Source organism: Leopardus geoffroyi, chromosome B3 (assembly GCF_018350155.1).
Source record: "Leopardus geoffroyi isolate Oge1 chromosome B3, O.geoffroyi_Oge1_pat1.0, whole genome shotgun sequence".
Lineage (NCBI taxonomy): Eukaryota > Metazoa > Chordata > Mammalia > Carnivora > Felidae > Leopardus > Leopardus geoffroyi.
The window spans coordinates 107,640,048-107,663,702 of NC_059337.1; the positions used below are offsets into that span (position 1 = coordinate 107,640,048).

The window sequence follows — 23,655 nt, forward strand, 5'->3', positions numbered from 1 at the left end:
CTCCACATTTTAAGTATATGGTATCATATTTTACACCCTTTTATTTTGTGAACCCTTGACTGATTTTTACAGTTACACTTATTTACTGTTTTTGTGTTTTCTACTTTTCATACTCTTACTTGTGTGTGTGTGTGTGTGTGTTTTTTTTTTTTTTTAACTCAATCCCCTTTAACATTTCTTGTAGGGCTGGTTTAGTGGTCATGAACTTCTTTAACTTTTGTTTGAGAAATTCTCTCTCTCCTTCTATTCTGAATGATGACCTTGCTGGATAGAGTATTCTTGGCTCCAGAGTTTTTTCTTTCAGCACTTTGAGCATATCCTGCTACTCCCTGCTGACCTGCAAAATTTCTGCTGAAAAATCCACTGATAGCCTTTTGGGGTTTCCCTTGTTTGTAACTGTGTTCTTTTCTCTTGCTGCTTTTTAAATTCTTTCTTCTCTTCTTCCCCCTGCCCCCCTCCTCTTCTTCTTCTTCTTCTTCTTTGATAAAGTTTATTTATTTTGAGAGAGAGAGAGAGAGAGAGAGAGAGCGCGAGTGAGCAGGAGGGGAGCAGAGAGAGAGAAGGAGAGAGAGAGAGAGAGAGAGGCCCAAGCAGGGTCTGCACTGTCAGTGCAACTGTGAGATCATGACCTGAGCTGAGATCAAGAGTTGGATGCTTAACTGACTGAGCCACCCAGGTGCCCCTCAAATTCTTTATCACTACTTTTTTTTTTTTACCATTTTATTTTATTTTATTTTATTTTTTAAATGTTTATTTTTGTAAGAGTGCAAGCAGGGGAGGGGCAGAGAGAGGGGGACAGAGGATCCAAAGCTGGCTCTGTGCTAACAGCAGTGAGTCCAATGTGAGGCTCAAACTTATACAAACCATGAGATCGTGACCTGAGCCAAAATAGGAAACTCAAATGACTGAGCCATCCAGGTGCCTACACAGCCCCAGCACCCTGCCTTTTTCTTTTTCTTTTTTTTTTTTTTTTTTTTTTTTTTTTTTTTTACCATTTTAATCACTGTGTGTCTTGGTGTGGACCTTCTTGGGTTGATTTTTGTTGGGGCATCTCTGCCTCCTGGATCTGTATATATGTTTCCTTTCCCACATTACGGAAGTTATCAGCTATTATTTCTTCAAATAAGTTTTCTGCCCAATTTCTCTCTCTTCTCCTTCTAGGATCCCTATAATGAGAATGTTATTATGCTTGATGGAGTCATTGAGTTCCCTTAAATCTATTCTCATTTTGCATAATTTCTTTCTTTCACCTGCTCAGCTTGATTACTTTCCATTCCTCTGTCTTCCAGGTTTCTGATTCATTTCTCTACTTCCTCTAGCTGGCCATTTATTTCATCTAATGTATTTTTAATTTCATTTATTGTGTTCTTCATCTCTGATTTTTTTTTTTTTATCTCTTTGTTGAGGGTCTTACTGTTGTCCTCCACTCTTTTCTCATTACTCTATCAGGTATATTATTTATATCCATTTTGCTTGCATCTCTTGGCTGTGGTCCAGAGCCACAGGACCTCTGGACTTGTGACATTTAGGAGATACTCCTCTGCCACTTCATTTTGTTTCTCTCTGTGCCTATTTCTCTGTGTTAGGAAAGTCAGCTACTTCTGCTCTTGAAAGTAATAGCCTTATGAAGAAGAGGTTTTGTAGTGCCCTGTAGTGCATTGTGTCTTGTTTCCTAGAACCTGGTGCTTTAGGGGTGTCTCCTATGTGTGTTGTGTGTGCCTGCTGTTGTGTCCTGGCCGCTTTATCCTTCAGTGAAGTGATCTGCAGAGGATGTAAAGCTTTGCTTGTTTTAGCTGGGGTTTTGTCCCTAGCTGGGGTGGAGTGTACAGTTTTAACAGGATGCGCAGGTTGGCCTGGGAGATGAGACCTGCGACTGCTTCCTCAAGGTGGGCAATTTTAACAAGATTGTGCACCACTCTGGCTGCCAGGACAGAGGGCCCGCAGAGCTTGTTGGGAGATGTGGTGGTGGCAAGGTTTGCACAGATCTTCTTGGTGGAGGGATGGGAGGTACCGATAGCACAGGGACTGAGGCAACCATGACTGGAAAGGGCTGATTTGTTGAAGCATGGCAGGGTGGGGCTTGTAAGCAAGTTAGGTAGTGAGTGCTGGCCTGCTTGTTCCTGTTGGTGGTTGTGTGTTAATGCTGAGGGGCAGAGGTGGGAAAAGGTGCCTGACAGCTCCTTTGTTCCTGGAGGGGTCTTCCTGTGATCCCAACCCCTTGGGATACCTCTGAGATGAGTAAATAGCTCTCACTCCAGTATGCCACAGGCATTTTGCAAACTGCTGATTCTACACTGTATCTTCCCAGGCAGTTTGTAGTGTTGTCTCTTTCAGGGTGGGAACTCAGTTTGTTATGCCCTTTGGGCTCTCCCAGAACTGAGCTTGCTGATTTTTAAAATTTCTGGTTTTAGGTCCCTCTGGTTGTAGGGACCTGACCAGGAGGGGCACCTGGCTGACTCATTTGGAAGAGCATCAAACTCTTGACCAAGGGGTCTTGAGTTCGAGCCCCAATTATGGGTGTAGAGATTACTAAAAAAAAAAATAAAACATAAAAAAATAGAACACATGAAATTTGTTTTCAAAGCTAAGTTTTATGGGGATTTGTGTTCCTGGTACGGGCTCTTTGGTGTGATAGTCTGTTTCTCACTCCTCTTTCTGTGGGCAGCTTTCCCCCTAACCCCTAGATGTCAGCAGTCAGTTTTGCTCCCCAACATTTCTCTGCCCTTCCTATCCTATTTGATGTGGCCAAAGATCCAAAAAGCTCAGAGAACAAGGAGGACAAATGCCCCAAAAAACCCACACCTAGGCATATCATTAGCAAATTACAGAAAATTAAAGATAAAAATGATGCCAGAAGGGGTAAATAACATCTCACTTATGAAGGAACAAAGATAAAAATTGCATTCTTCTCTACCTTTAATTATGGAGTTTGTTCTGCCAGTCTGGGTTGTTTTTTGGGTTATTTATGCTGGTGTGAGTGTTATCGAGTTACATTCATTGGATGAGGTGAGCTTGGGGTCCTCTTACTCCACCATCTTCTCAGCCTCTGTTGTGGTTTTAAATGGGCACTTTATGTGATTCCGTTTTCTCTTTTTAGCACATCAGTCTTCTTTTTGTACTTTGGTAGTAGCTGCCCTAGAGTTTGCAATATACATTTATAACTAATCCAAATCCACTGGCAAAAAATACCATACCACTGCGCAGTAGTGTGAGAGCCTTATAATAACAAAATAGTTCCTCCCTCCTATTTCTTGTATCATCAGTGTCATTCATTTCACTTATATATAATCATACGTAGGCATATATACATGCATCTCTATATAGAAATTTATATAATCAAATATGTTATTAGTTTGAACTACATCTTATTAGATGAATAATAAAAATGAAGTTATTTTATCTTCACTTATTTTTTTCTCAAGTGTTCTTTCTTAATGTAGATCTGCGTTTCTGACTCATTATTTTTATTTCTCTAAAGAACTTTTTGAAAACACTTCCTGCAAGACTGGTCTTTTGGCAAAAATGTTTTTCAATATTTGTCTGATAAAGTATTCTTTCTTCACTTTTTTTTCTTTTTAATTTTTTTTCATGTTTTTTTTTAATTTTTGAGACAGAGGGAGAGACAGAGCATTAGCAGGGGAGGGGCAGAGAGAGTGGAAGACACAGAATCCGAGGCAGGCTCCAGGCTCTGAACTGGCAGCACAGAGCCTGACGTGGGGCTCGAACCCACGAACCGTGAGATCATGACCTGAGCTGAAGTCCGAGGCTCAACTGACTGAGCCACCCAGGTGCCCCGTTCTTTCTTCACTTTTTTTTTTTAAATGTTTATTTATTTTTGTGACAGAGAGAGAGCATGAACCGGGGAGGGTCAGAGAGAGAGGGAGACACAGAATCTGAAGCAGGCTCCAGACTCTGAGTGGTCATCACAGAGCCCAATGCGGGGCTCGAACTCATGGACCGTGAGATCATGACCTGAGCTGAAGTTGGATGCTCAACCGACTGAGCCACCCAGGCGCCCCTCTTTCTTCACTTTTTAAGGGTAGTTTGGTAGGTTGGAGGTGTTTTTCTGTAAACACCTTAAATATTTCAGTTAAATATTTCTCTTGTATGTCTTTTTGGGAGAGAAGTTGAATGTAATGCTTATATTCCTTTATAAATGAGATGCTATTTCCTCCCTCTGGCTTCTTTCATAATTTTTTCTTTATCTTTAATTTTCTGTAATTTTTTTTTTTTTAAATTTTTTTTTTTCAACGTTTATTTATTTCTGGGACAGAGAGAGACAGAGCATGAATGGGGGAGGGGCAGAGAGAGAGGGAGACACAGAATCGGAAACAGGCTCCAGGCTCTGAGCCATCAGCCCAGAGCCTGACGCGGGGCTCGAACTCCCGGACCGCGAGATCGTGACCTGGCTGAAGTCGGACGCTCAACCGACTGCGCCACCCAGGCGCCCCAATTTTCTGTAATTTTCTAATGATATGCCTAGGTGTGGGTCTTTTGGGGGGGAATTTGTCCACCTTGGTGTTCTTTGAGCTTTTTGGATCTTTGGTTTAGTGTCTGATGTTAATTTAGGGGAAATTTTCAGTTACTGTGGTTTCACCTATTTCTTCTGTGTCTTTCCTCTCTTTCTGGTATTCTAGTTGCACATATCTTACACTTTTTGTAGTTCTACAGCCCTTGGGTATTCTGTTCCATTCAGTCTTTTTCCCTTTGGTTTTCAGTTTTCGAGGATCATACTGATATATTCTCTTGCTCAAAGATGGTTTCCTCAGCTGTATCTAGTCTATTATTAAGGCCATCAAAGGCATTCTTCATTTCTGTTACACTATTTTTTTTTTTAATCTCTACCATTTCTTTTTGGTTATTTCTTAGACTTTCCATCTGTTTATATCGCTCATCTGTTCTCGCATTTTGTCTCTTTTATTTGTTAGGGACCTTAGCGTCTTAATTATGGTTGTTTTATATTCTTAATTAGATAATGCTAACATCCTTGCCATGTCTGGTTCTGAGCTTGCTCTGTGTCTTCCAGTTATGTTCTTTTGCCTTTTGGTGTGGCTTGTAAGTTTTTCTTGATAGTGAACATGATATACTGTGTAAAAGAAACTGTTCTAAGTAGACTTATAGTAATGTTGTGGTGAGGTATTGGGAAAAGGGAAGTGTTCTCTGTTTCTGTGATTAGGTCCCAGACTTTTAGTGAGCCTATGCCTTTGGACTGTGAAGTTCATAAGTGTTTCACAGTTATTTTTTTTCTCCCTACTTAGATGGACTGGATGGCTAGAATCAGCTACAGTTGGTAATTTACCCTCCCCCAGGTTAGTTAGGCTCTGATAATACCCAAGCTAGTTAGGCTTTGGTTAATTAGTTTCATCTGAGAAACCTTGTTGAGAAACCTTGTTGAGAAGGTAGGGTGCATTGGTGTATTTCAAAATGATTTCTTTCTCCACATCCCCTTTTACATTCAAATTATATTTATTTTATTTTTAATTTTTTTAATGTTTGTTTATTTTTGAGAGAGAGAGAGTCAGAGTGTGAACCGAGGAGGGGCAGAGAGAGAGGGAGAGGGACACAGGCTGTCAGCACAGAGCCTGATATGGGGCTCGAACCCACGAACCGCGAGACCTGAGTCAAAGTCAGACTCTTAACCAACTGAGCCACCCAGGCACCCATCAAATTGTATTTCTTTGTAAATAACATTTATTGATTACATATAACCTGGTTCTCAGATACTTTGATTTTGGTCTCAGTACCTTTGATAGTCTTAAAAATTACTGAGGACTCCCCAAGAGCTTTTATTTATGAAGTTTTTATCTGTTAATAGTTACCATGTTGGACATTAAAATTGAGAAAATTTGAAAATATTTATTAAAAATATAAATAATATATTTTATAAAATATATTTTCCAAAACAAAAATTTTAGAGTAGTATTGCTTTATGTTTTATTTTACTTTATTTTACTTTATTTTATTTTATTTTATTTTATTTTATTTTATTTTATTTTATTTTATTTTATTTTATTTTATTTTATTTTTGAGAGAGAGGGAGAGAGAGAGTGCATGCAGTGGAGGGGCCAGGAAGAGAGAGAGAGAATCCCAAGCAGGCTTCATGTTCAGCCTGATGTGGGGCTTAATCCTATGACCCTGGGATCATGACCCAAGCTGAAATCGAGAGTCTGATGCTCAACTGACTGAGCCACCCAGGTGCCCCAGCATTGCTTTACATTTTTGCAAATCCCTTTGTTTGGGTTAAGAGAAGACAGATTGTGATATTTGCTTCTGTAATTAATCTATATTGTCACATGTAATTTCCAGTGAAGTATATGGAGATGATGTGACTTCCATAGATACATAGTTGGAAAATGGAGGAACCTATTGATACTTTTTCAAATAATGTAAATATTCTTTGGCCTACTTAGGTAAATATATATTTAGTTCCTTTGAGTCGTTGAGAAAGTGAAGGTGATGTTTTACTTAATGTAGGACCTACATTTCTGGATATCGTAGAACTAATTGAATCTGCCCTTAGCTTTCCCAAGGTAGATTTATAGAAATGGTCCTGATGGAGATGCATTCTTGGCTTGGTATCCTGGCAGTTTGTTTTCTTTAAATTCTCCAAGGCTCTGAATGCCCCTGGTGGCCATGTTGTGTTTCTTTACCATTCATATAATTGTTTGTTACGTCTCCCAGTGTGCAAGATTATTTCTGAAGCCCTTCATAAAGTTGGCTGGAGGATTTTTCTTTCAATTTCTAATTGACCTTCACTCTGTTTCTTCAACCATATGTTTGAAGGGGCATTGAGCCTCTGCAAAACTTGGATCTCAACATCAATACTATCATCTCCACAAACTTTTTGGCTCTTCTAGTTCAAAACTGTTCATCAGTGGCAATAAGTAGAGTCCATGTATTTCAGGAAATACTAGTCTCAGGATAGTACTTTTGGAACTGTCATTGGCTCGGAGCATTTGGAGTGTGATGTGTTAATAGTGGTCAAGAGTGTAGAGTGTAATTTGTTCACCTGTTGCTTATTGGCCGAGAGCTTATGGTAGTAGTATTCAGAGTATACCTTTATTACAGTTTTGTTTCTTCTTTTCTATCTTGACCACTATATTATAAGCCTTTATGTACAAGTTGGTGTTACTCTCTTTGTATCCCTCGTAGAATGAAGGATATTGGTTTTGGGTATATTGAGTTTGAGGGAATTTTATTTTTCTAAGTAAAAAAATGTAGCTGTGGGATGTCAGATAGGAAGTGTGCAATAGGCAGTGTCTAATAGGAACTCAGAAGGTATGTTTGGGCTAAAGGTGGATACTGGGGATTGTTACTTACATCATTGTTAAGAGTAAGAGTGAAAGAGAAAATGTGGAATGTGAAGCAGACCAAGGTCAATTCTTGTTAGTTACATGATTTTAAGCTAGCTATTTGACTCCCCAGTGCTCAGTGACCTCATCTGTATAGTAAGGACAGTCATATGTACATCATAAGATGCCTAATGCATATTATCTTTGACTTCCTTCATTCTTTTCCACCCTTTTTCTAGAAAACATATACAGTGTTTTTCAACAGAGCATTTAAATCTGGCTTAGGAGTTTACTGGCAGGAGGGCAAAAAGGAAATTAAATGTATTCCATGATCCTTGCTGTTTGTAAGGGGGGCACAAAAACCCATTTTGGTGGGGGGGGGGGTTCGTGTTTTCTTGTCACAGCTTACTAAATTACTAGCTCTTTCCTTATCCTCTGTGTATAGCTCAATTTTTCTGGCTCAAAATGGGCTTAAATGTCCTATTTGAATTTGTGCCTTATATTATTTGCTTGTTAGTTGTAAATTGTTGTGCCAAATGGTATAGCTTGTTAGTTATAAATTGCTGTGCTAAATGGTAATAGCCAACGGAAGATTGAATGGTTATTTTGAATTCTAAGACAGTGAAAAAAATGGATGAACATAATTTTTCTTTTTAATTTTGAGAATAAGCTGTATTCCCCAGAGTTTGTAGGGAGAAGTTTATAATGTTTTAACATGTGCTCTCCCAGGCCATCCCTTCTATTTTTATGGATGAATTCTTTATTTGACTCCCAAAACACTTTGTTGCAATAGTTTTTTCCCTCAAGCTTTGGAATAGATAAGATTATGAATTCCCTTTTAGGTATAAGATGATACATAACAATGTAACCTTTAGGTTACAGGAAAGTTATTTACACGTTCTAGAAAAGGTAGGCAGCATATTTTGAGAGAAAAAATTCCCTTAATATCTAGCTCCTACCCTATAGAGTTCAGTACACATGGGTTTAAGGAATAATTTATTATAGGGATAAAATTTTTCTTTAACAGAAGTTATCACTTGTTTATCTTTCAAGACCATAGACTTCTGTTTGGAGTTGTTTCAGGAAGTCAGTGAGCTAAAGAAGAATGGAAAGTCCTGATAAAACTAGATTACTTCCAAGAAAGTCTTAAATACAAAATTTGTGATTATTTACCTTTTTCTAAGTCAGTTAATTCTATTTAAAATAAAAAAAAATTTTTTTTTATTTGAGAGAGAGAGCGAGTGAGCATGCGAGTGGGGGAGAGGGACAGAAGGAGAGAGAGATAGAATCCCAAGCAGGTTCCATGTAGAGCCTGATGTGGGGCTTGTTCCCATGACTCTGGGATCATGACCTGAGCTGAAATCAAGAGTTGGTTGTTCAACCAGCTGAGCCACCCACCCATGTGTCCCTTAATCTATTTTAATAATTACTGAAATTCTACATGGAATATAATTCCTCTTGAAAAATTAAAGGAAATAAGATAAAAAATCTTGACAAAGGAATATAAGCAGCTAACTATTGATATAAGAAAATAAAATCTAAAAATAAGTTGTTTAGGGACACCTGGGTAGCTTAGTCAGTTGAGCATATGACTTCAGCTCAGGTCATGATCTCGATGTTTGTGAGTTCCAGCCCAGCATCGGGCTGTCTGCTGTCAGCACAAAGCCTAGTTCTGATCCTCTGTCTCCCTCTCTCTCTGCCCCTCCCCTGCTCACTCACACTCTCTCTCAAAAATAAATAAACATTAAAAAAAAAAAAAAAAGTTGTTTAGAGAGAAAAGAAGGTGGGCACCATTCTGGTTTTCAAAAACAAGAGAAAATCATAACACTATCTTTGGGAATGGGTAATGACTGGGGATTTGGGCTTTTCCAGAAAACTTTCCTGTACTCTGAAAAATAGGAAATTTTGTATGAAAAACTTTCTTGTACTCTTGGAGGCCAAAGCTTGATCGTATACTGCTGCTTTGGTTGTTCTGTTGCCAGATGAAGTGAACTAGCAATTACCAACTTTTTCTTCTGGGTTTTTTTTTTTTTTTAATATATATGACTGGTTTCATATAAAAACTTTGTAAATATGTATTTTATAAATATAGAAAAAAATTGGTCACATAAACTCTACACCTAAAGTAGTTATGTTATCTGTGGGAAGTGTGATATAGAACAGAATGAGGTAGAGTTTTCAGTTTTTTTCTCTGTATGCTTCTATCTTTGAGCTTTAAAAAGAGAGTTATTTGTGTTTTCAGCAGTTAAAATTGGGAGGGGAAGAATTATAGGAAAATAAATTATTTTAAAAATTCTCTAATACTGTAGAAATCCTTATGATTTAAGGCAGATTTTTGATTTTTTTTTTTTTAAGTGAGAGTATGCGTAAGCAGGGGAGGGGCAGAGGGAGAAAGAGAATCTCAGGCAGACTCCTCACCCCTCACCTCACCCAACCAAGATCATGACCTGACATGAAACCAAGAGTTAGACACTTAACCAGCTGAGCCACCAGGCACCCTTTAAGTTGTATTTTTAAAAAATAGAGATGTAAAATTGATCATGAAACAAATAATGTAACTAATATGCAGTATGACTTTTAGAAATATTAAAGTTTTCTGTATTGCCTTGTTAAGTGAATTATCAACTGAATCTACTCTACAAGACCTTGAAATATAGAATATTATTTGTGTGTTGATAGTTTTGAGTGTTTTAGATGGCTACTTGCTTATCAATATCTTTAGTCAATATATTTTTAAAGTGTGCTCATTTTCATCTTATGCAGTTGGATTTAATTTTCTTTAACCACAAACATTAGGGGAAATGCACCACTCCCAATCTTCTGAATCCCAAAGTGAATTTTCTGGGGATTTGTTGATCTAGATAATGACAGTTGTGATCTTTGTTCTTTCAGGATTTTTTTCCCTCTAATATTTGATGGCACCGTTAAGATAGAAGAAATACACAAAGTCAATGCTAGTATTTTACTAGTAACCAACCTTAAAAATTTTTACTACCCTGTGTCATTCTTCTCATTTAGCTTTCTCTACAAGTCAGCCACATACCTGGAAGAAATAAACGTTTACCTTTTTCACTAGAATTTCTGTTTTCCCCTCTTATATTCATTTTTTAAATTATGTGTAGTTTATTGAGTACTTAGTATTTGTCAGGCACTGGGGATAGAGAACAATAGTCCAGATTCCTGCTGTCATGAAATGTATATTATATCCTAGTAGAGGTTACAGAAAATCAACACATAAATAATTTCAGATAATGCTAAGAAAGGAGTGATTAGGGCTGGTGTCATCCTAACCTATGTGGAGTTTGGCAAGATTACAACTGGAGAAATGAATATCAAAATGTTTAAATATTTATAAGTTAAGGATCAAGCTACACATCCATGCTGCCCACTTCTCAAGGGCTGGCATCCTCAAGACCCGGAGGCTAAAGGAACTGTTGTTCTCTTCTCCTAGCCAGCCTTTCTACTTGCTAGTCTGATTAGTAGCATGGATGACTTGGGGCAGAGCAGGGATGGTTGAGTGGTGCCTGGACCCATCAAAAACAGTATGTGAACTGATCCTGTCAACTCCCTAGGAATCTAGTACAGAGAGGTTAACCTCTTTAAGTCCTTGTTTTTGTAACTCAAGACTTTCAGGAAATTCTCAGCTCTTCCCCAGATTGCACTACCCGAGAAGAGAGCAGGGAATGCAGGTATCTGGGACACGTGGCTTAACTAGGCAGTCCTTCTTGGTGGATTTGGGGCAGCCAACCTTAACTGATTAAAGTTTTTATGAGGAAACATTCCTTCTGTGATTTCTCAGGGCAGAAGTTGTGATTTTTTTCCTTTCTCCGTGGATACTGTGGCACAGTCACCTTATCCTTTGGCCTGGGGCAGGGCCGGGGTGGGGGAGACCTCTTTCAGCTAGCACCTCTCCCTTGTAATTCCCACTTGCTCACTTGCTTCCTGAACTTTCAAAAAAACCTTCCTTACAAGGCTAAAAGAAAAAAAAGTCTTTGTTTTAGTGATTGTGGTATGCAGAGCCTAGGCTTCTGACCTAGGCTTTTCTTGCCTAGGTCTAGGAGTGGCACTGGAATGGAGGTGACCACAGACCGCTCTTTTACACGCCTCTTTGACTTTTTCCTATCTGCTACCTCTGAATCCGCCTAGCCCCCAACTCCATTTTTTTTAATTTTTTTTTTTTTTTTTTACATTTTATTTATTTTTGAGAGAGTGAGCACGAGAGCGTGAGAGCAAGCACAAGTGGGGGAGGGGCAGAGAGAGAGGGAGACACAGAATTCAAAGCAGGCTCCAGGCTCCAGGCTCCGAGCTGTCAGCACAGAGCCCAACGCTGGGCTCGAACTCACAAACCTTGAGATCATGACCTGAGCTGAAGTCGGACGCCTAACCGACTGAGCCACCTAGGCGCCCCTCAACTCCATTTGTTTTAATGTGTAAATTTGTTTAATGTGTAAAATGAAACTGATACCCTTTAGGATACCTATGTCAGAAAAGTAAGCTCTAAATGAAAATAAATATTTTCTAAAAGATTTTTTTGTGAGAGCTTTAAGTAGCAATGATTAATTTTCCTATTTCTGACTACCACCCCACCCCCGCCCCTCCATCCCCCAGGGGGAAAAAACACACTCAACCAAAAAACCACCAGAGCAAACAACAAAAAACAAGCTATATAATATTGTTGTGTATTTGAGTACTGACTTAAAGGTTGTCTTGTATTTTCTCTTTCAGGTGTGAAAGTTGTGTGGATTTACTATTTATGAGAGGAGCTGGAAACTGTCCTGAATGTGGCACTCCACTTAGAAAGAGCAACTTTAGGGTACAACTCTTTGAAGATCCTACTGTGGACAAGGAGGTTGAGATTCGGAAAAAAAGTGCTAAAAATGTAAATATTATTGTTTGGATATACAAAGAGGACTTTACCAATTATTTCAGTAATTGATATAATTATTTACTGATGGAAATATGGACAGTTTGGCAAGTGAATAAGTATAAATTCATCTATGCATTTGTTCAACAGAAATTGATTAAGTTCTTAGAGAACTCAGTAATATTTATCTAGCCTTTGTTAGAGAAGTGTAGATCCTCTGGATTGATGGCTTTACAATTTATATATTTACTGTATATTTTTTAATTTAGTTAACATATATTGAGTACCTACTGTGTGCAAGCACTGTGTTATGCATTTTAGGTACTAGGTGGAAATGAGTGAAATAGCTATGAACCTTGCCCTCATAAGGCTTACAGTATAGTAGTATAGGATAGCATGGAGGTAGATAATAAGACAGGCAAACTAAACAACTATGTGACTATGAATTGAGAAAAATACTATGAAGTTAGTGACAGTATTGGTGTAGGTCACTGATAATCATGTTTAAATTGAGATTTGAAGGGGGCGCCTGGGTGGCCCAGTCAGTTGAGCGTCTGACTTTGGTGCAGGTCATGATCTCACAGCTCTGTGAGTTCGAGCCCCACATCGGGCTCTGTGCTGATGGCTTGGAGCCTGGAGCCTGCTTCGGATTCTGTGTCTCCCTCTCTCTCTGCCTCTAACCCACTTGCATTCTGTCTCTCTCAAAAATAAATAAGCATTAAAAAAAATTAAAAATAAATAATAAATAGAGATTTGAAGGCTGTTATATAATGTGTTGTAATTTGTTTTAATATCTATATGTATGGACATATGTATTTATTTTTAATATTTTTTTTCATTTATAATTTAGTTTTTACTCTTTGTGAATGGTTTTGGGTTTTATTTTATCTGTCCTTTTACTAAAAGTCACCTGATTATTTTTGAAGTTTAAAGAATATATAAATATAATATATTTAATTTATCTACATATAATATTTAAATACATATTTAAATATCATATTTAAACATATTTACTTAAATGTATTTAAATATGTGTATTTAAATAAATATACTTACAATATATTATATTTAATATATTTAATATATATGTTTAATATATATATGATATTTTTGGTGGTGTGTGTTTCAACCTAGGTCACCAGTGTTTTAGCAGCATCTTTCTAGGTATTTAATCTGTGTTACTTCCTTAATGCCCCCAGTTGCTCTTTTGTTATTTGTATTACCTCTGAGAGATAGTCTCTTTTAGATTCTTATTTTTTATTGATCCCTTATAGTTTTTCTAATTCTTTACAGGTACATTACAATACTTACAGAATTTTATGATCTAGTATTCTTTAGACTATAGTTGTCATGAAAAATAGGAAGGTGTCTTTTGAATTAATCTTTAGCTTTCTGAAAGTTAGCAAATCAATTTATAACAAGTAAATAAGGTTCCTCATTTCTTTTTCTTTATTTTCCATAAGTTTTAGAGGGATTTAACATATTTTATCTTTCTCTTTTGATTCTATTCTGTCTTTGTAGTCATAAGAATTTAAGAACGACGTTTTTGGTCTAATTACAAACACAGTGTCAAGAAAACAGTGTTTTATTTAGTAAGCAATCCTTTTCTATGTATCATGAATAAAATAGGTAAGAAGAAACAAACTGATTAGATAATATTGAAAACAAGAGATATGTAATGTGTTGATTTTTTTTTCTTTCTTAAAGATACAATAAAAGAGAAGAAGACTTTCCTAGTCTAAGAGAATATAATGATTTTCTGGAAGAAGTGGAAGAAATTGGTATGTTTTTTTTTTTTTTTTTTTTACTTTCTGTAATTTATTAATTTTTTCTAATTTACATCCAAGTTAGTTAGTACATGGTGCAACAGTGATTTCAGGAGTAGATTCCTTAAGCCCCTTACCCATTTAGCTCATTCCCCCCCAACTCTGTTTGTTCTCTATATTTCAGAGTCTTTTATATTTTGTCCCTCTCCCTGTTTTTATATTACTTTTGCTTCCCTTCCCTAATGTTCATCTGTTTTGTAACTTAAAGTCCTCCTATGAGTGAAGTCATATGAATTTGTCTTTCTCTGATTAATTTCGCTTAGCATAATACCCTCTAGTTCCATCCACATAGTTGCAAATGGCAAGTTTCATTCTTTTTGATTGCTGAGTAATACTCCATTGTATATATATGCCACATCTACTTTATCCATTCATCCATCGATGGACATTTGGGCTCTTTCCATACTTTGGCTATTGTTGATAGTGCTGCTGTGAACATTGGGGTGCATGTGCCCCTTTGAAATAGCACACCTGTATCTGTTAGATAAATACCTAGTAGTGCAATTGCTAGGTCGTAGGGTAGATCTATTTTTCATTTTTTGAGGAACCTCCATACTGTTTTCCAGAGTGGCTGCACCAGTTTGCATTCCCACCAGCAGTGCATAAGAGATCCTCTTTTTCCGCACCCTTGCCAACATCTTTTGTTGCCTGAGTTGTTAATGTTAGCCATTCTGACAGGTGTAAGGTGGTATCTCATTGTGGTTTTGATTTGTATTTCCCTGATGATGAGTGACATTGAGCATTTTTTCATGTGTCGGTTGGCCATTTGGATGTCTTCTTTGGAGAAGTGTCTATTCATGTCTTTTGCCCATTTCTTCACTGGATTATTTATTTTTTTGGGTGTTGAGTTTTATAAGTTCTTTATAGATTTTGGGTCCTAACCCTTTATCTGATATGTCGTTTGCAAATGTCTTCTCCCATTCTGTCAGTTGTCTTTTAGTTTTGCTGATTGTTGCCTTTGCTTTGCAGAAGCTTTTTATTTTGATGAGGTCCCAATAGTTCATTTTGGCTTTTGTTTCCCTTGCCTCTGGAGCCATGTTGAGTAAGAAGTTGCTGCGGCTGAGGTCAAAGAGGTTTTTATCTGCTTTTTCCTCAAGGATTTTGATGGCTTCCTGTCTTATATTTAGGTCTTTCATCCATTTTGAGTTTATTTTTGTGTATGGTGTAAGAAAGTGGTCCAGGTTGATTTTTCTGCATCTCTCTGTCCAGTTTTCCCAGCACCACTTGCTGAAGAGACTGCCTTTATTCCATTGGATATTCTTTCCTGCTTTTTCAAAGATTGGTTGGCCATATGTTTGTGAGTCCATTTCTGGGTTCTCTATTCTGTTCCACTGATCAGAGTCTGTTTTTGTGCCAGTACCATACTGTCTTGATGATTAGAGCTTTGTAATACATCTTGAAGTCTGAGGAAATTGGGATGTTTTTGATGCTAGTACTTTTGGTTGCTACCCTATGTACTTTTATCTTTTATATGCCTAAGACAACATCTCACAGAAAAATCTCTAACAAGTTTTGTTGTGATAGCTGACATTTTTTACCTATTTACTTTCAGTTGTACTTGAATCATGTTTGTTAAATAGAAGGCATGCTTAAGTAAAGGACATACTTAAGTCATAAACATTTTGTTTTAGGAAAAGTCTTATCACTTTGTATCTGGGGAAAAAAGACTGTATCTCTATATCTGTATGTTGATGGGGCATTAGAGTCAACACAAGTAACGAATATACAGATTTTTAAAAAATAGTATTTCTAGTAACTGTGTCTATGGTGACTAAAGCCATATGTTGTTTATCATTTATGTCTCTGTGCATACAGTATTTTGAAAATAGTCGGAAGCAGTTGACTGTTGAAGTGGCATTCTGTTTTTCATGTTATGCTTGAATCAGAGGATAGAGTAATCTTGGGGCCTTTTCTTTTGTGATTAGTCAAAAGGATGCTTTCATCAAAAGAAAGGATTATTTTTTCTTTCTTAAATAAGATTTTATAGATGTTAAAGAGCCTGGAAGTTGTTATACTTCAATTAAAAAAAAGTTAATGTTTTTTTTTTAAAGCTGCCATAATTATTATTACTCAATATAGTTTTGGAAATATTACCAAAATTATAGACTGTGAAGATAAGAATGAGACGTAGGGAATTAAATCATCTTTTTTATTCTTCTCTTCTCACTATACTTCTGTTATTTCATATTTAAAATATAAATATAACAAACTGATCATTCTTTAGAAGGTTTATATATGGGGAAAATTTTTAGAAAACTTAAACTCTTGAGTAATGGAGTATTCTAATGCCTTTAATTTCTTTATTAACTAAGAAAAACCCAGAGAATCTTTTTATTTCAACTGTAATTAAAACTTTTCTAAAATAACAAAGTTCACTTGTTAGGTTATAGCAAATAGCATGTACAGAATATAACTTAAGCTTTTTCTTGGATCTTTTAATGCCTTGGAGCCATTGCTTTTTTTATTTAATTGTATTCATTGCACTTTGTGTATAATGTTAGCAATCATCAGTGGCTTGGATTTTAGTTGAAAAGGGGGTGGAATTGGAAGTGCCAAGGCAAAGTAGAAAAGTTAGGATATAGACGGAGAAGATACACCCCCCAAATCTGCAAGAACTGGGAAAATGTAAAAATCTGGCTGTATGTAGATATTAAGTACAGGACAGGAAGTTGGGTAGTAAGCAGGAAGAAATCCAGCTCATGTTTATTCTGAAGGCAATGTCATTAGTCAACAGTCTGGTCAGGCAATGAAGAGAAAGGAGATTATAAATGGCACAGAGCTAGTTGAATACATGGTCACAAGTCCAAGCAGGCAGGTAAGATAATCTAAAGAAACTGATGGACAAAGAAGGTGGGGAAAGCGGGCAGGGATCTTGATTCTAGAATAAGGTTCTGGTTGAGCCATTATTTCATACACACACACACCCACACACACACGCACACACACACATTTAAGCTTATTTATTTTGAGAGAGAAAGAGAGAGAGTGCGCGCGGGCACGCACACATGGGGGAGGGGCAGAGAGAGAAGGAGACAGAGAATCCCTGTGCTGACACCCAGGCGCCCAAGATATTTTTTTTTTTATGAGATGAATTACTTTGAATATATAAATAACCTGGGACCCATAGGTAAAACCATGTTTATGTCTAGAAGTGGGAGCTAGGATTGACAAGTAAGAACAAGTCTGGATATTATGGCTTATAGGATATGTAGTCCTTTCCTTACCAGATAGGAAAACTGTGGCTCGGAACATTTAATTTGAAAGTGATTCTGCTATCATGTGTATTCATGAAAGGCTGTCTTCAGTTGCAGTATGTTGAAACTTTCTTGATCCGTTGGGGTGACTAACATTTCCCAGTCCTCCCATAAAAAGTACTGATTGATGTCCAAAGCATAATGAAGATGACCCTTGTTCATTAGAAGATGTCCTCACGTACACTTTTGTACTTCTCTCACCAGTTCACTTATATACTGAGAGTTGTTTGCATTGGTAACCAAGTCTTCTTATGTTAAACTTATAATTATGTAATTTAATTAAGTAGTTCATGTGTTAGGAAAAAAATTGCAAATCTCCTGAAGCATTCTGCTTCTCAAGTTCTTTTTCCACTTTAAAAAATGGAAACTGAACAGTGTAGGTGACAGGTGTGGTTTATACAGGAAAGAAGCAGGGGTGCCTGGGTGGCTCAGTCTGCCTGCTTGGGATTCTCTCTCTCTCTCTCTCTCTCTCTCTTTCTCTCTCTCTCTTTCTGCCTCTACCCACTAGCACAGTCTCTTTTTCTCTCAAAATAAATAAATAAACTTAAAAAATGAGAAAGAACAATTAAAGAAATTAAAGGCTAGACATTGGTTGTATGTCATTAAGTTAGAGAATGACTACCCTTACTATATATGTTTTAAGTTAAAGTATTTAAGGAGTGTGTATGTGTGTTTCCCTCCCTTAACAGACTTTTGTAAATCATCAGCTACTAATCTTGATCATGTTGGATAAAGAGCAGTTCTAATTATATTTAAAGATATTGATGAAGTTTGGGGCCTAGCGTCATGGACTTACAGTTTATTTTCTGAGCTTTAGCTCAGTTTAACAAATATTAATTATTCTATTGAACTACTTTACTTGATGAGCATATATGATCTTTGCCTTCTGTAAGTTCAGACTCTAAAGGGGAAATAATTATTTAAACTAATATTTATAATTTAATGGGAAAGTAGCACAGGCATTTATTTGTAAAGTGTTATGGGAATACAGATAACAAAACAATTAATTCATCATTGGGAAATAGAGGTATAGTTTGATCAGAGAAGAGGTCATATTTGAATTTGACCTTAAAAAATGGAATAGGAGTTTATCAGTGGAAAGAGGATGGAAGAACATATGTAGCAAAAGACAGAGTTACAGAGGTACAAGGGTATTGAGCATGTTGGAGAATGGACAAGTAATGTTATAGGTAGGTAGAACATGGGGAATAACCAGAAAAGAGGCTTGAGAAACAGAGTAGACCTGGGTTAATGAGGGCTTTGCAAACTAGACTTGTCAGGGTAAGATTTTATTCTCTGGCTAGTAATGAGCCAGCAAGGATAGTGTGGTAGCGATGTGCAATATTGACAGGAGATCCTTGAGGCTGGGAAACGATTTCTCAGGGGCCATTATAGCAATTTGGATGAGAAATAATGAGAGCTTGGAGCAGGTAGTTAGGGAGGGATAGATAAAGGGGATGTTTTAGAGACAGAATATTCAAGGACTAATTTGATACAGGAAGTAAGTAGAAAGAGCAGGCAAAGATGAATTAAAATTCATGACCTTGAGCAGTTGTATGGTATTAATCTAGAAAGTAAAAACTGGAGAACAGGCAGTATTTTTTATTGTTTTGTTGGGTGGAGAGTGAAGCAATGAAGGAAAGACTAGTTTTAGCTCTTCTAAGTTTTGTTAGGGTGTGGCTCCACCACTTTGTTGTGTGTTATTGTTTTAATTGTTGTGGTATAAATCAAACTTCCTTTTAAAATCATGTTTCAGCAGCTATCTACTTTGTGTTTTTTTCATGCTTTCAAAGATGATCAGTTTGATGTCTGTGATACCTGTATTGGCTATGTCTGTATTAATCAAAAGTATAAAATGTTAATTTTATGGACACCTGCTAAGTGCCAGACTTCTGCTGTACTCCCATTATCTTGTATAATTTTCACAGCTGTGAGACAGGCATTTTTATCCCTGCTTAGCATATGGAGAAGAGGTAAAGGGAGTTAAGTATTGTGCCGAGGATAGCATTGCTAGTAAATACTGGAGCCAAATTTTGAACATAGGTTTTTCTGACTCTCAGAGCCCATCAAAGTGCTTGCTACTCTCAGAGGAGTTACTAGTCTGAATGCAGAATATGGGGTGCTAATTGATGAAATAGCAGGAGCGGATAAAAAGTAGATTGGGTTCATATTTTGAAGGCCCTTAAAGAAGATTGAACTCAGTATTAAAGGTAGGAGGGTGCTATTGAAGATGCTTTGGCCTAGAGTGAGAGAAACAGAGTTGGGAGGGAGGCTAAGGAGTACGTGTTTGAGGATTTATAAGTTAGGGATTGGCCATTTTGTTAAATAAATTTCATTATGAATCCTTTGAACATCACAAATATAAAAATTTTAAAATACTATGATTTTGAATAATGGCATAAAAATTACAATAGAAAGGGCACACATGAAGATGAACTTTCTTATGGCATTAACAATAGGCTCTTTTCTGTGGTTATGACAATCTAAACATAAAAATTCTTGTTCCTTTTGCCCCCAGGGATTATCTCAAAGGTTTGCTCTTAGTTTCATAATAAATAGATTATTCTTTTGGTTCAGGGTATGCTTATTTTGAAAGGGTGAGAAAGTCCTAAGGGCTTTAATTATAAATTCTGGATGTCAAAAAGACTTCAAAATTGTACTTAAATAACATTAAATCTTTCAGAAAATACAATAGGTTTTTTGTTGCCTTTTAATACTTGACTAAAGGCAGGTCAACATCTGAGCTAAACCAGTAACCAGATGAAGGGACAAATGATTGTTATAGAAAATTATCTTCTATTCTTTTTTTCTCAAGGCCATTATACCAACCTGATTCATTATGACATGAATGAGACTTGCTTCATCTGAAAAGTTTTAAAAATAGTACTTTACTTTCTTTTTAAACTCTTATTTTTTCTTTTTAAAGGAAGCAATTTGTATTATTTATGATTATGATTTGTATCTATTATACTGGTATTACCTTAGTTTCCTAAATTAAAAAATGAAATAAAGAAATAGATTATTTTAGTTTTATTGGAATTCGTCATGAGGTTTCTAATAAGCACAAAAAATCATATACAGATAAATTTCATTTATAATTCAATTTTACCTGTTTCTGGGTTCCATTAAATAGAAAGTTTAAATCAGTAGTATACTGTCTAGCTTGCTGATAAACTTTTTGTTTTCTTAAACTGCTCTAAGTATTCTGTTAGAGTTCAACATAGATACCAATTTGAATACTTTTACTTCTCAGTAGATTTATAGCCATAAGAAACCAAGATAATTTTTTCCTGTACTTTTATATCCACTTGCTTTACCATTCTGTAGAATTCAATTCTGTAATTTATAAAGGTCATCTTAATTAAATCTGTAATTATAAAGATAATTATAAACATTAGCATTGGTTTATTTTATGTATTTTTTTTCCCTCTTTTGGTAATTAAGTGTTTCTTGAGCTCTTACCAGATGGGAAGTTCCCCCTCCCCCACTTTTTAATAGATTTTATTTTTTAGAGTAGTTTTAGAGTCATAGCCAGCAGCAAGTAGAGAATTCCTATACAGCCCCTGTCCCGCACATGCACGGACTTCCCTGCTATCAACATCTCCAACCAGAGTGGCAAATTTGTTATAATTGATGAACCTACATTGACATATCATTATTGCCCAAAGACCATAGTTTACATGAGAGTTTACTCTTGATTTTGTACATTTTATGGGTTTGGACAAATATATAATGACATGTATCCACCATTATGGTATTGTACAGAATAGTTTCACAGCCCTAAAATTCCTCTGTGCTCTGCCTAGTTTTCCCTTTTTCCTCCCTTAACTTCTGGCAACCATTGACCTGTTTCTGTCTTTGTAGACTTACCTTTTTAGACTGTCATGTAGTTAGAATCATATTCTATGTAGCTTTCTCAAATTGGCTTCTTTCATTTAAGTTTCCTCCATGGTCTGGATATGCTACAGTTTATCCACTAACCTATTGAAAGACATCTTGGTTGCTTCCATGCTTTGGCAATTACAAATAAAGCTGCTATAAATATCTGTGTACAGGTTTTTGTGTGGACAGTTTGCAGTTCCTTTGGATAAATACCAAGGAGTATGATTGTTGGATAAAATGATAAGAAACAAACTGTCTCCCAAAGTGTTGTGTCATTTTGCATTCCTGCTGCAATGAATGAGAGTTCCTCACATCCATGTCAGCATTTTGGTGTTGACAGTGTATTGGATTTTTGCCATTTTAATGGGTATGCAGTGGATGTTTTTTATTGAAGTACTGGGACTGATAAAGATGAATCAGACCTAGAATCTGCCCTCAAGGAACACTTTATTAGGTCAAATAGATATGTACATTTAAAATAATTTGGGGCACCTGGGTGGCTCAGTTGGTTAAGTGTCCGACTTCGACCCAGGTCATGATCTCACAGTTCGTGTGGATTCGAGCCCTGCGTCAGTCTCTGTGCTGACAGCTCGGAGCCTGGAGTCTGCTTTGGATTCTGTGTCTCTCTCTCTCTCTCTCTCTCTCTCTCTCTCTCTCTCTGCCCCTCCCTCACTGGCTCTCTGTCTCTGAAAATGAAATAAATGTTAAAAAAATTTTTTTTATAGGGTAGAAAGTGGGTGAGTGCTACCAGCATATTAGGCAATGTATTGTGGGCATTCAGGGATAGAGAGATTGTACCTGCAAAGTAAGTTATGAAGAAGAGCTGGTGATTAAGCTGGGTATAGAAGGGTAAGCCAGATAAGGATATCCACAATTGTTCTTCGTTGAGGTTGGTACTAAAATATGGATCCTCTGGGAGAAGCAGTATGATCACAGGTTTGGAGGTAGGAAATTACGGGGCCTGTACAGGTGTAGAAGAAGAGCTGAATTGTGCTACCAGTGGTTTTCAGGCATTGAGAGAAGCAATATACCTAGCATTGTAGGTAAAAGTTTAGGCTTTAGAATCAGATAGCCTAAGTTATAATCCTGGTTACAACATTTACTTCCTGTATAACTTGGATGTAGTTATTTAATGTCTTTAAACCTTATCCATAAAATGTGAATAATAGTAATACCTATCTCAGAAGGTTTTTGGGAGGTTTAAGTGATGTAATTAGGCCGAACCTGGACATAGTGCCTGTCATATGTATATTGTAGATACTTGATACACACACATTATAGATTGTATTCTTCAAGCAAAATTTTGAGGAGATCATTTTAAGCAAACAAATGAAGCAAAGCCTCTCTGGTTGGAATTGTGCAATCTTTCCATTGTTTCTTGAAGAGGCTGTGAGGAATCTGCAGAACTCCCAGAGCAGAAAGGAAAAAGCAATGTAAGAGATAAGGTTGGATTTTTCTTTTCTCAAGGCATTGTGGATGCAGAAGCAATGAGTGAACTGAGTGACTCATGACTGAATGACATAATCAGAACTTTGTAGGGTTAATTGGTAGCTGATTCCATTAAAAGGAAGAATAGTTAATGGGGCTCCTGGGTGGCACAGTTGGTTAGGCATCTGACTTCAGCTCAGGTCATGATCTCACAGTTTGTGGGTTCGAGCCCCGCATCGGGCTCTGTGCTGACAGCTCAGAGCCTGGAGCCTGTTTCGGATTCTGTGTCTCTTTCTCTCTCTGTCCCTCCCCCACTCATGCTCAGTCTGTCTCAAAAATAAATAAAAATTAAAAAAAATAAAAAAAAAAAGGAAGAATAGTTTATTATTTTATTAATTTTTTTAATGTTTATTTTTGAGAGAAAGAGAAAGAGAGACAGAGTGCAAGCAGAAGAGGGGCGGAGAGAGAGGGAGACACAGAATCTGAAGCAGGCTCCAGGCTCTGAGCTGTCAGTGTAGAGCCTGACGTGGGCCTCAAACCCATGAACTGTGAGATCATGACCTGAGCTGAAGTCGGACACTTCAGCAACTGAGCTACCCAGGTGCCCCACGATAGTTTATTCTTTTAATAAACACTTACTCAACAACTAGAACAGTACTAAATATTGTTGAATGCATGAAGCAAGGATACTTTTAGTTTTTCCCTGTTGTCATTTGATGATATTGTGTCTTGTATTATTCAGTTCATGTGTTTAGGGGTGATCTCCCCAGTGAGAGATCTTTAGTTTCAGTTAAGCGTCTGACTCTTGATTTTGGCTCAGGTCGTGATCTCAGCGTTTGGTGAGATCTAGCCCTGCAGCAGGCTCCAGGCTGACTGCATGGAGCCTGCTTGGGATTCTCTCTCTCCCTCTCTTTCTACCCCTCCCCAACGTGTGAATGCACACGTTAAATAAACTTAAAAAAAAAAAAAAAAAGAAAGGCTTTGAAAGTGTTTGATTTATTTATTTAGTAAAAGGGGGAAAGGCAGAGGGGATGAGAGCCCTATAGGATGGTAGAACTGGAAGGGGATTTGAGGTATGTTTCAGAAATATTAGTCTGACAGCACTGTAT

At 37.0% G+C, this 23,655-nt stretch overlaps 1 protein-coding gene across 1 annotated transcript in view; it reads left to right on the forward strand.

The window, feature by feature from the left end:
• The window catches only part of MNAT1 (MNAT1 component of CDK activating kinase), a 221,906-nt gene that overhangs the window by 50,102 nt on the left and 148,149 nt on the right, over positions 1-23,655 (forward strand). Inside the window, exons 2-4 of the mRNA XM_045450836.1 lie at positions 12,018-12,220; positions 13,431-13,449; positions 13,864-13,937. Coding sequence (XP_045306792.1) covers positions 12,018-12,220; positions 13,431-13,449; positions 13,864-13,937 — 296 coding nt within the window. The remainder of the gene's footprint in view (positions 1-12,017; positions 12,221-13,430; positions 13,450-13,863; positions 13,938-23,655) is intronic.